The 12,796-nt window shown below is 44.3% G+C and overlaps 1 protein-coding gene across 1 annotated transcript in view; it reads right to left on the bottom strand.

Annotated features, from left to right (window-relative positions):
• LOC124595271 (fat-like cadherin-related tumor suppressor homolog) overlaps nucleotides 1-12,796 on the bottom strand; it is a 328,958-nt gene that overhangs the window by 231,161 nt on the left and 85,001 nt on the right. The window contains exon 2 of the mRNA XM_047133946.1: nucleotides 10,965-11,053. Within this exon, the coding sequence (XP_046989902.1) occupies nucleotides 10,965-11,053 (89 nt within the window). The remainder of the gene's footprint in view (nucleotides 1-10,964; nucleotides 11,054-12,796) is intronic.

The following is a 12,796-nucleotide window of genomic DNA, read 5'->3' as shown; positions in this document are numbered from 1 at the left end:
TTCTTTGAAAACATTATCCATTCCGTTCAACTGCTCTTTCAAATCCTTTGCCGTGTCCGAGAGCCTTATTAAGTAGTCGTAAAAACTCCGTTTTAGATCAGCATCCCTGAACTTTAATTCCCTAGCCAAATTTATCCTGCATTGTCATATCAACACCCTGTATTTTATCCCTGCTACCTTCAGAATTTCAGGGAGTGTACTCCAGTGAACACTGTCAACAGCTTTTTCTAAATCTACAATTGCACACTACTGGCCATTAAAATTGCTACACCACGAAGATGACGTGCTACAGACGCGAAATTTCACCGACAGGAAGAAGATGCTGTGATATGCAAATGATTAGTTTTTCATAGCATTCACACACGGTTGGCGCCGGTGGCGACACCTACTACGTGCTGACATGAGGAAAGTTTCCAACCGATTTCTCATAGACAAACAGAAGTTGACCGGCGTTGCCTGGTGAAACGTTGTTGTGATGCCTCGTGTAAGGATGAGAAATGCGTACAGTCACGTTTCCGACTTTGATAAAGGTCGGATTGAGCCTATCGCGATTTCGGTTTATCGTATCGCGACATTGCTGCTCGCGTTGGTAGAGACCCATTGACTGTTAGCAGAATATGGAATCGGTGGGTTCACAAGGGTAATACGGAACGCCGTGCTGGATCCCAACGGCCTCGTATCACTAGCAGTCGAGATGACAGGCATCTTATCCGCATGGCTGTAACGGATCGTGCAGCCACGTCTCGATCCCTGACAGATGGGGACGTTTGCAAGACAACAACCATCTGCACGAACAGTTGGACGACGTTTGCAGCAGCATGGACTATCAGATCGGAGACCACGGCTGCGATTACCCTTGACGCTGCATCACAGGCAGGAGCGCCTGCGATTGTGTACTCGACGACGAACCTGGGTGCACGAATGGCAAAACGTCATTTTTTTCGGATGAATCCAGGTTCTGTTTACAGCATCATGATTGTCGAATCCGTGTTTGGCGACATCGCGGTGAACGCACATTGGAAGCGTGTATTCGTCATCGCCATACTGGCGTATCACCCGGCGTGATGGTATGGGGTGCCATTGGTTACACGTCTCGGTCACCTCTTGTTCGCATTGACGGCACTTTGAACAGTGGACGTTACATTTCAGATGTGTTACGACCCGTGGCTCTACCCTTCATTCGATCCCTGCGAAACCCTACATTTCAGCAGGACAATGCACGACCGCACGTTTGCAGGTCCTGTACGGCCCTTTCTGGATACAGAAAATGTTCGACTGCTGTTCTGGCCAGCACATTCTCCAGATCTCTCACCAATTGAAAACGTCTGGTAAATGGTGACCGAGAAAGTGGCTCGTCACAATTCGCCAGTCACTACTCTTGATGAACTGTGGTATCGTGTTGAAGCTGCATGGGCAGCTGTACCCGTACACGCCATCCAAGCTATGTTCGACTCAATGCCCAGGCGTATCAAGGTCGTTATTACGGCCAGAGGTGGTTGTTCTGGATACTGATTCCTCAGGATCTATGCACCCAAATTGGGTGAAAATGTAATCACATTTCAGTTCTAGTATAATATATTTGTCCAATGAATACAAGTTTATCATCTGCATTTCTTCTTAGTGTAGCAATTTTAATGGTCAGTAGTGTATAAAAATTGGTTTGCCTTTCATCACCTACCTTGTAAAATGAGTCACAGGGGTAGTATTGCCTCGCGTCTTCTTACAATTCTCCGTGACCCAAACTTATCTTCTCTAAGATCCGCTCAAAACATAAATCTCTCACCAGAAATGATTACGCGGAAGCTAAGGGCACTAGGGCGTACAACTCAGAAGTATGAGAACCGTCTGAAAGCTCTCGCGCTGTGAGTTATGCGCTGCAGCAGCAGGCAACGTGCACTTCCGCACGGGATGGTCCGCAGATGTCGCAACTGTGTGTTACGCGGTCACAATGCACCACTCCAGAGCGCGCCGCATCCTTACTACGGCCACACAGCGGAACGATGACGCAGGCGGCAGTGGGCGCGCGGCGCGCTTTCCTCCTGCATTTGCATTCCGCCTTGCACATCTCACGAGCCTCATTCGCGAGGCGCTTTTACCAATTAACTTCTACGTTTTTATCTTGCTCTAAATTATGGAAAACGCAAAGTGTCGCAAAAATAACCGTGCAAAATGGAAAAAGCATGTCTGCGAAACATGTTCAGTCAGTAAGGAATTCAGCTTCCGAACATTCCTTTCTCACATCCTATTGGGTACTTTGTGAACTGTGGTTTGTGTTGTGTACAGCATGTATAAAAAAATCATCCGATAAAAAAAGTCGTAACTACTATGTTATTTGCGAATATGTTTCTGGACAACGTACTATTGGAAACAGCAAGCTCTCTAGTTTTACAGCGTTCCCGCTAGGTAGCAGCTGTGTGCGCTCACTTCAGTTCTAGTAAAAATAGTGTCCGGACAAAAGAAAGCGTTGTGTGTCCTAAGTAGTGAGCAGTGTGGGTCAGTAGTAACTGTTCAGCGTGACTATGGTGTGGATCCTCGTATAGGACAGAGCAATGAAAAATTCCGAGAGACAGGTTGGTTGTGTAAACGCAAATGTCCGGGCTGTCCTAGAGTGTCTGACACAGACGTCGAACGCATCCGCCATAGTTTCCCAAGGAATCCGCAGAAATCTGTTCGCCGTGCAGCTCGACAGCTCAACATGCCCCGGTGTCCGTCTGGCCTGTGTTGTCTCGGCGTTGACATATGAAACCAAACTAAATTCAGCTACTGCAAACTCTCTGCGAAGGTGACAATCAACAACGTGTGGAGTTATGTAATTTCGTTCTTGGCAAGATGGAGGATAACAGTTTTCTTCCACGCTTGGTGTTTAGTGACGAGCAACATACCATTTAAATGGAAATGTGAACCTTCATAATGTGAGAATATTGGGTACGGAATAACCACATGAAGCTGTACAACATGAGAGGGACTCTCCAAAATTTAACGTGTTTTGTGTGTGCAGTTTCACAACAGAAGGTGTGTGTTCCAATTTTCTTTGTCGAGAGCACTGTTACAGGAAGCACATAAGTCGATATGCTTGAGAACTTTCTTTTCTCACAGTTGGATACTGATTCCAACGACTTCATTTACCAACGGATTGAGGCACCGCTACGCTGGCATCTGGAAGTGCAGGAATTTCTAAATCAAAGGATTACTGAACGAAGGATCAGTCGCACTGGACAAAATGAGTCAGCCTTACATTACTGACCTCTAAGGACACCGGACCTGACTGTACGCAATTATTTCTAGTGGAGGTTTACAAAAGGCTGTTTATGTACCTCCGTTACCAACAATGAATAAACTGAGACATCGCATAACAGCAGGTGTGGAAGCTGTAACTCAAGACATGCTCGCTGCAGTGTGGGAACGATTCGAATGCCGCATTGACATACGCCGTGCATCTCAAGGGGTTGGGGGGGGGGGGGGGGGGGGGCGCACATTGAACACCTATGAAAAGGTATAAAAAAACTTTTTGATTTTCTCGTTCATCAAAAAATAAAATTCATCGTATTTACTGACATGAAACGAAATGAGCAAGTTTGGTACCAGTTGACACTTACAGTGTGCGTCACTGCAAAAACTCCGATGTCGAAAAGTGCTTGAGCAGCGACGCCTCGCAGGCCACTGAGACAGCAAGCCATGGAAGTTCCAAGCGTTACTTTTACATGCAATGCATGGAGTGGAGCCATAAATGGAATACGTTTCAGCAGATTTTGACTGTACAGATAAGCACTTTTGAATAGTTGCCTTTTTTTGTTACTGTTTCGTCTTTATTTCACAATAAAATTATTTTTACCATCATAACATCTCGTCTGTGTCAAAACATATTGGATATACAGGGTGGTCCATTGATCGTGACCGGGCCAAATATCTCACGAAATAAGTGTCAAACGAAAAAACTACAAAGAACGAAACTTGTCTAGCTTGAAGGGGGAAACCAGATGGCGCTGCCATAGGTCGAACGGATATCAACTGCGTTTTTTAAATAGGAACCTCCATTTTATTACATATTCGTGTAGTACGTAAAGAAATACGAATGTTTTAGTTGGACCACTTTTTTCGTTTTGTGATAGATGGCGCTTTAATAGCCACAAACATATGGCTCACGATTTTAGACGAACAGTTGCTCACAGGTAGGTTTTTTAAATTAAAATACAGAACGTAGGTACGTTTGAACATATTATTTCGGTTGTTCCAATGTGATACATGTACCTTTGTGAACTTATCAATTCTGAGAACGCATGCTGTTACAGCATGATTACCTGTAAACACCATATTACTGCAATAAATGCTCAAAATGATGTCCGTCAACCTCAATGCATTTGGAAATACGTGTAACGACATTCCTCTCAACAGCGAGTAGTTTGCCTTCCGTAATGTTCGCACATGCATTGACAATGCGCTGACGCATGTTGTCAGGCACACAGAAAGAAATCCGGGGACGTCAGATCCGGTGAACGTGCAGGCCATGGTATGGTGCTTCGACGACCAATTCACCTGTCACGAAATATGCTATTCACCAACGCTTCAACCGCACGCGAACTATGTGCCGGACATCCATCATGTTGGATGTACATCGCCATTCTATCATGCAGTGAAACGTCTTGTAACATCGGTAGAACATTACGTAGGAAATCAGCATACATTGCACCATTTAGATTGCCATCGATAAAATGGAGGCCAATTATCCTTCCTCCCATAATGCCGCACCATACATTAATCCGCCAAGGTGGCTGGTGTTCCACTTGTCGCAGCCATCGCGGATTTTCCGTTGCCCAATAGTGCATATTATTCCGGTTTACGTTATCGCTGTTGGTGAATGACGCTTCGTCGCTAAATAGAACGCGTGCAAAAAATCTGTCATCGTCCCGTAATTTCTCTTGCGCCCAGTGGCAGAACTGTACACGACGTTCAAAGTCGTCGCCATGCAATTCCTGGTGCATAGAAATATGGTGCGGGTGCAATCAATGTTGATGTAGCATTCTCAACACCGACGTTTCTGAGATTCCCGATTCCCGATTCTCGCGACAGCAGCTAAAACACCTACTTGGGTATCATCATTTGTTGCAGGTCGTGGTTGACGTTTCACATGTGGCTGAACACTTCCTATTTCCTCAAATAACGTAACTATCCGGCGAACGGTCCGGACACTTGGATGATGTCCAGGATACCGAGCAGTATACATAGCACACGCCCGTTGGGCATTTTGATCACAATAGTCATACATCAACACGATATCGACCTTTTCCGCAATTGGTAAACGGTCCATTTTAACACGGGTAATGCATCACGAAGCAAATACCGTCCGCACTGGCGGAATTTTACGTGATACCACGTACTTATACGTTTGTGACTATTACAGCGCCATCTATCACAAAGCGAAAATTGTGGTCAAACTAAAAGATTCGTATTTCTTTACGTACTACACGAATACGTAATTAAAAAATGTGGGTCCCTATTTAAAAAACGCAGTTGATATCGGTTTGACCTATGGCAGCGCCATCTAGCGGGCCAATCATAGCGCCATCTGGTTTCCCCCTTCAAGCTAGACAAGTTTCGTTCTCTGCAGTTCTTTCGTTTGACGCTTATTTCGTGAGATATTTGGCCCTGTCACGATCAATGGACCACCCTGCAGTCTTAATCTACTTCTCCCCCTGTCACTGTCCATTTCCTCATCCCCTCTCTTTTTCCTCCTCCTCCCCCCCCCCCCGCCCCTTCTCTGTGTCCACCACCTTCTATTCCCCCCCCCCCTCTCTCTCTCTCTCTCTCTCTCTCTCTCTCTCTCTCTCTCTCTCTCTCTCTCTCTCTGTCCGTCGTCTCCTCCCACCCCTCTTCCTTTCTGTCTCCCCCTTTCCCATTTCTGTGTCCATTTCCTCCCACCTCTATCCGTCTCCAGTCCCCCGGCCCCCCTCACTGACCTTCAGCCTTCTTTATTGTTATTGAAAATTCAGATTCTGCAGTAGTTATCTAATCGTTATCCGATAAGCCATAAATATGACTTCTGTTTGTTTAATATATATATGTATTGTTAAAAATATACAGACTGTGTTTGTTCATATTTTTATTAGAGTAAATCTATCAAGAACTTTTCGAGATTTTATGTAATAACGTTTCTCTTTTATACATTACATACTTATTTATATATTATATATATTAAAATAAGTATATAAAAACGCGCGTATTCGAAGGGAATGTTGTGTCAAAATTTCCAAGTAATCGATGAAGAACTCACATATATTCGATTTTGAACAAACATTTTTATTTATACAGATTATTACTATTATTATCATGATGATCGACATAGAATGGCTAAACAACACTTCAGAAACATGTGACTGATCGTGATCATTTATCAGAAACTAGATGTACCAGCTACTCTGCAACGGACTCCCATCTCCAGTGGCAAAGCTTACGTTGGAGTCAACAAAACATACAGGATAGTGCAGCTAAAACAGGTACCAAGCTCGTAAATAAGCCGGGTTTATAACGAACAATGTGGCAGTTTTCTGACGCACACAAGTAATTTTTAGTGTTTATAACTGCCAAATAATGACGACCGTGTTTTTAAAATGTTACTATATACTACGTCTGTGGCCTACGAAAAGGACTTAAACGACTTAACACGTGCGGATTTTGATCAACCATCAACAAGCAACAGCGTCGCAAACCACTGTTCGACCGTCAGGGGAAGAGGTCCGTACGCCTGTTTTACTGTACCGAATATAAGCAAACATTTCACTACGGTACGGTTTGTGTGTTTAGTTATACGACTCAAGATCATTAGTCAGTGCTATGATGTTATTGCGGCCAAATAACTTTCTCGTGTAACTATTCAGTGTTTCACAACCTATACGACAGTTGAAGAAATGGATATCGTGTTCGTTGATGGAGAATGTCGACAAATGTTTGAACAGCGGTGATGTATGCAGGAAGCTATCTTGATCGTGTCAAGCATTCTAGATTTGTCTTTACAAACATTATAAAAAATTAAAGAAACTGGAAATGCGAAGAATAAAATACAGTAACTTAAAACAGTAACAACTGACGAGAGAAATTCGACTAACATTTTAGCATGGTAATACACACTACCCATATGTCACAAGCAAGGTTGAATGTTCGATTAGTAACGACTTTAGGGCTGTTCCGAAGAACTACCGTCCAGTGCTTTTCATCTTTTTCAAATTTCGCTCCAGCCTTTCAAACTGAGTTACAGTTTTCCGAACTGTAGCTTCGAAAACTGCAAACTGATGCGGGGTTTCTGAGTCTTTTTTTTTTTTTTTTGCCTGTTCTTCTCACTGGTTTGATGCGGCCCGCCACGAATTCCCCTCCTGTGTCAACCTCTTCATCTCAGAACAGCAATTGGAGCCAACGTCCTCAATTATTTGCTGGATGATTCCAGTCTGCTTTCCTCTACATTCTTTACCCTTTATAGCTCTCTCTCCTTCCATGGATGTTATTCCGTGATGTCCTAAAAGATGTCCTACCAACCTGTCCCTTCTTTTTGTCAGTGTCTTCCGTTTATTCCTTTCCTCGTCGCTTCTCCGGAGCACCACCTCATTCCTTACCTTATCAGTCTACACACATTTCAACATTCTTTTTAAGCACCACATCTCAAATGCTTCGATTCTCTTCTATCCCGGTATTTCCACAGTCTATGTTTCACTACCATAGAATGCTGTGCTCCAAACGTACATTCTAAGAAATTTCTTCCTCGAATTAAGGCTTATGTTTCATACTAATAGACTTCTCTCGGCCAGAAATTTTGCGAAGATTCTAACGGTGTTCCGAACGGATAGGCTAAACACGGTTGGCGGTAGTGCGTTTGTTGCTGTTAGTTTAGCTTGTCGCGAAATTGAAGTAGATAGTTCCTTTGAGTTAGTTTAGGCAGACGTCATTCTTGGCAACCGGAGTACAATAATAACTGGATTCTTTTACCGACCTCCCACTTCAGATGATACAATTGCTGAAAGGTCCAAAGAAAACTTGATTTCAAACACGTGCCCGACTCATACGATTATAGTTGGTGATCACTTTAATTTACCCTCGATATGTTGGCGAAAATACATGTTTAATTCCGGAGGTACGCATAAAACATCAGCCGAAATTGTGCTACACGCATTTTCTGAAAATTATTTCGAGCAGTTAGTTTCATGGGCCCACACGAATAGTAAACGGTTATGAAAACACACTTGACCTCTTAGCAACAAATAATCCTGAGTTAATAACGAGCATCAAAACGGATACAGGGATTAGTGAACACAGGGTTGTAGCGAGATTGAATATTGTAACCCCCAAATCCTCGAAAAATAAACGAAATATATACCTATACAAAAAAGCAGATAAAAATTCACTTGACGCCTTTCTGAGAGACAATCTCCATTCCTTGCAAATTAATGATAGAAGTGTAGACCAGATGTGGCTTGAATGAAGAGAAATAGTATCGGCAGCAATTGAGAGAGTTATACCAAATAAATTAACAAACGACGGAGCTGATCCTCCTCGGTACACAAAACGGGTCAGAACACTGTTGCAGAAACAACGAAACAAACATGCCAAATTTAAGCAGACGCAAAATCCCCAAAATTGACGATCTTTTACAGAAGCTCGAAATTTAGCGCGGACTTCAATGCGAGATGCTTATAATAGTTTCCACAACGAAACTGTCTCGAAACCTGGCAGAAATCCCAAAGAGATTCTGGTCGTATGTGAAGTATGCTAGCGGCAAGGCAAAATCGATGCCTTCTCTGCGCCATAGCAATGGCGATACTATCGAAAACAGTGCTGCCAAAGCAGAGATATCAAACACAGCCTTCCGAAATGCCTTCTCAAGGAAGACTAAGTAAATATTCCAGAATTCGAATCAAGAACAGCTGCCAAAGTGAGTAACGTAGCAAAAAAAGACTCCCCATCAGCTCTCTAACACACAAGGTACCGGGGCGAATAAGATCCGCTGCCATCCTTAGCCTGACGTTCCTCGCATGGTGTGGCCAGGGAGGGGAACGATTTGGGGTCGTACTTCTGTGCGTTGAATTGAGCTCGTGATCCCTTAGAGACTGCTGGTGTTTCACCACCAGCAAGAGATGATGGACTACGCTTCATCGCGTGTCATCCGCCCTGATGCCACACGCTCCGACCAGGGGCCTCCGCACGGGCACCACCCAGCCGCAGCAAATGCCACCTGGCAGGATGGCCATTGCCGGGAGTCCCGATGCCCCAGGGAGGTGAGCATCTACCTCTTGGCATACGTGGGGAGTTAACGGCGCGGGCATCAGCAGAGCGATCCCTATGTGGTCAGGAGGCTACAACCAACAGGGTACATGGCGGCCCCACCACAACGGACTGGCTACCGTCCTGGATATCAGGTGCAAAGAAGTCCATGGTCGTCGTCGACGCAGAAATCTACACTGCATAGTGAATGGTGGAAAACGCCTCCAGGAAGGTGTCCTCGCCCAAGAGACGGAGAATGGGCAGGACTGCAATGCGACGACGAGAAAGTGGGCTAAAGATCTCGATGAACGATGGACACAATGCACCATGTAAGGCGCCCTTCCCCAATTGGCTCGCTCTTCGCGAAAATTTTGAAGAATGGATGTCGAGCCCTGCAGAGGACCGTCACATAAAGGCCGAAACGTGTGAAACTCCTTTTAGTCGCCTTGTACGAAAGGCAGGAATACCTCTTGCCTATTCTAATCACCGGACCCGCAGGGGGGGCATCAAACCAGTCATTGGACTAAACGTCACAACGTAAAGGCTCAACACTTCTGGACTTTTACGTGCGAGGAAATTAAAGAAAGCGGTCTAAAAGGGAACACCGACAACTCGCAAAGAAACAGTATGCCTATAACCCGGCCCTGTGCTTCGTAAGTTCAGATGAAATGCAGCGCGCAGCTTATTCCATCCAAAATCGCTTAATCAACATGAACCAGTGCTCCAGACCAACATGTACAGCACTTAAAATGACACACAGGAAGCGGTGCTGAGTGACGTGCTTGCTACAGTTGTTGCAACAGGAAGACTTTTGTGGCACTACTTCACTTGACAGAGTGTCACTTAAAATTATGATCACTCTCTCCCATTTTCACACACATTCACTTAGCATACATATTCAATTAGGAAGAATTTAAAATCTGCGGTTTGTTAAAATGTGTAGGTAATATCTTAGCTGAAGTACAACACGAAAGCGTGATGGCTGACCACTTACAAGAAACCAGGATGAGCCGGACACTCTGGTAACTGATCAAAACCTTTCCCTAATAGTTTAGGGAGCAAGTCACACATGTCGCAAAATCTTAAGTCATACCATATTCGTTCACTGTCATCAAAAATAGGACTTATCAGTTGGTAGACTAACCTATGTCCTCTTGCCCAGAGTATTAAACAGACTTATTTAAAATGTGATGTATTGTGATCAGTACGCCACAAACACCTCACATTGGCCGGTCCTCACGGCAGATCAGGAAGCCACGCGTCATCGGACTGTGCTCCATCCGAAGGTACTCCATGTCGCTTAAGCGACCTGAAGGTGGAACGTCACGGCCGAAAGTTTCTTTTATAAACAGTAAATTATTATTCATCCCTTCCAGCCGCTCTTCTTCCCACCAGCACATGGCGCTATAGCTCGACAGCGATGATCCAGCATTTAGGGGCACAGCACACTGAGCCATCTGATTTAAAATGTTCTCTTCCTTGCCTGCCACATCCGCTGCTTCATTCCGCTCAATTCCCTTGTGTGTCGTTACCCAGGAAAGTGCAACCTCCTGCCGCATAGTTTGTAAGTGAAGAAGGGAGCCGTGGGTGCTCTAGATATATCTGTCTACTCAGTAGACAAGATTCTATAACGCAATATATCGCACAAAATACACGGTATAGTTACTACGCGCGCACAAAAGTAGATGTGGACGTAGACAAGTCATGAAGACGGTACTCACACTGCGCGGTGACCGAGACAGCCCACAGCACCACTAGGAACAGCAGGCGCGCCAGCTTCTCCATCTCATATTCTGCGTCACCGGGCCATCTGGAACGAATACACGTGCATTATATGACAGTGTACTGCTGGTTCCATTACAACAGCTTATCCTGTAACTATGACACGTGATCTGAACATCAGTGACATTGCCCAAAACAGATTTTCTCCTTCCCTTCCCCTCCCAAAAATTCTACAGAACGAATTTCCCCGGCTTACCGCTCAGAAAAATAATACAAACAGATACACCTGTACGTAATATCAGGCGACATCGGGTACAAACTGTTGGTTTTATGTGGGTGCATCTATTTTTATGAGTTAGGAAATTTATTGTTCATTTAGAAAAGATCAAAGAAAATATAAATATACAAAAAGGAGGGAGGGGGGAGGGAGAGAGGCTGAAAGGAGAGATTGATGGAGGGCAAGGTTTTCAGAGCAGGGGAGTATTAGAAGTATATCTGTTACATGTTATAACTAAGCAAAAGTTGCAGCAATACATTCATTATACTTTAACATATGTAGATGGATATATTACTTGTACTATTAATTGATATATATGTGGTCTGAAGCTGACGGGGGGCACAAGTAGGTGGTATATTTGTAAATGATGTCGCTCCACTGTTCGTTTGGAGAATATCATGCCAACATAACTAATTATTTGTGGTAGATATGAAGGGGAAGGTGGAGACTGCGCGCGCGCGCGCGCGCGCGCCCCTTTAGGCCGGATTCGTAGGATGCTGATACTTGTGTAGTTTTATTTCGTGTCTGGCCCTTTTAGAAACGGTCACAGTCCGAACATTCAAATTTATGCACACCTGTATGGTGAAGTGGATTTCTCGTGTTGTTTGAGGCAACTTTTGCCCAATTTGTTGTCGGTGGTAATGGATATGCTAATGCCTTTTCGTTTGAAGACACTGTCAGTGTAAAAATAAATATTACCTGGGAATAGGATTGTGTGGAAGATCTTATTTCCTGTTTTAATGATGTAACTTTTTCCATTATTGAGTGTTCTGAGGTTTCTACTAGGGAGCTCTTATAGGCATTTGCAATGGCTGTTTGTTTTATTATTTTATCTCTTGCTTATATTTATCTTCAGAGAGCAGTACTTTGATAGCTCTGTCGCTCATATGCCCGAATGCTGCAATTTTATGGGCTCTCTTGTGACTGGAAGAGCTTTGGATGGCACTACGTGTTGTGATAATACGAAGTTCACAGTTTAACACCAAGCAGGCGACAGAATAAATGTTTTAGATCTTAGCATTAAAACAAAGAACAATAGACACCAATTTGAAATTTATCAAAACCCCACCATAACTCGCGGTTGTTGTATGCCAGTGAAGAGCACACGTTGAATGAATGGAAATCCACGGTATCCAGTTCAGTATGTGAAATGGTAACTAAATTAAGGCTAAGCGGTCGACAGGCGTCGATATACATAAGCGAGGACAGTTGAAAATGTGTGATCCCACCGGGACTCTAAACATGTCAGAAAGAATAGATACCATATTCATATACTTAAGAGTAATCGGCCATTGACCCCCTCCTTCTGTGCTGCATGCACACGCACTCTTACGGGACTCGGTAAGATTGTCTGCCGCGAGTAATGAGTGTAATGGGCAGGGGCACTACGAATGTAGTGTGTGGAAATTAGGTTGGGAATGTGGGTATCGCGGGGAGCGTGCAAGGGATAACTCCCTGCAGTCGCACTATCCTCGGTGCCCTCAGTGGCCCAGATGGATAGAACGTCTGCCATGTAAGCAGGAGATCATGGGTTCGAGCCCCGGTCGGGGCACA

This window comes from Schistocerca americana, chromosome 2, assembly GCF_021461395.2.
Source record: "Schistocerca americana isolate TAMUIC-IGC-003095 chromosome 2, iqSchAmer2.1, whole genome shotgun sequence".
In the NCBI taxonomy this organism is placed as follows: domain Eukaryota; kingdom Metazoa; phylum Arthropoda; class Insecta; order Orthoptera; family Acrididae; genus Schistocerca; species Schistocerca americana.
The sequence above is the reverse complement of the archived record's forward strand: the minus strand, read 5'-3'. Positions and strand labels throughout refer to the sequence as shown.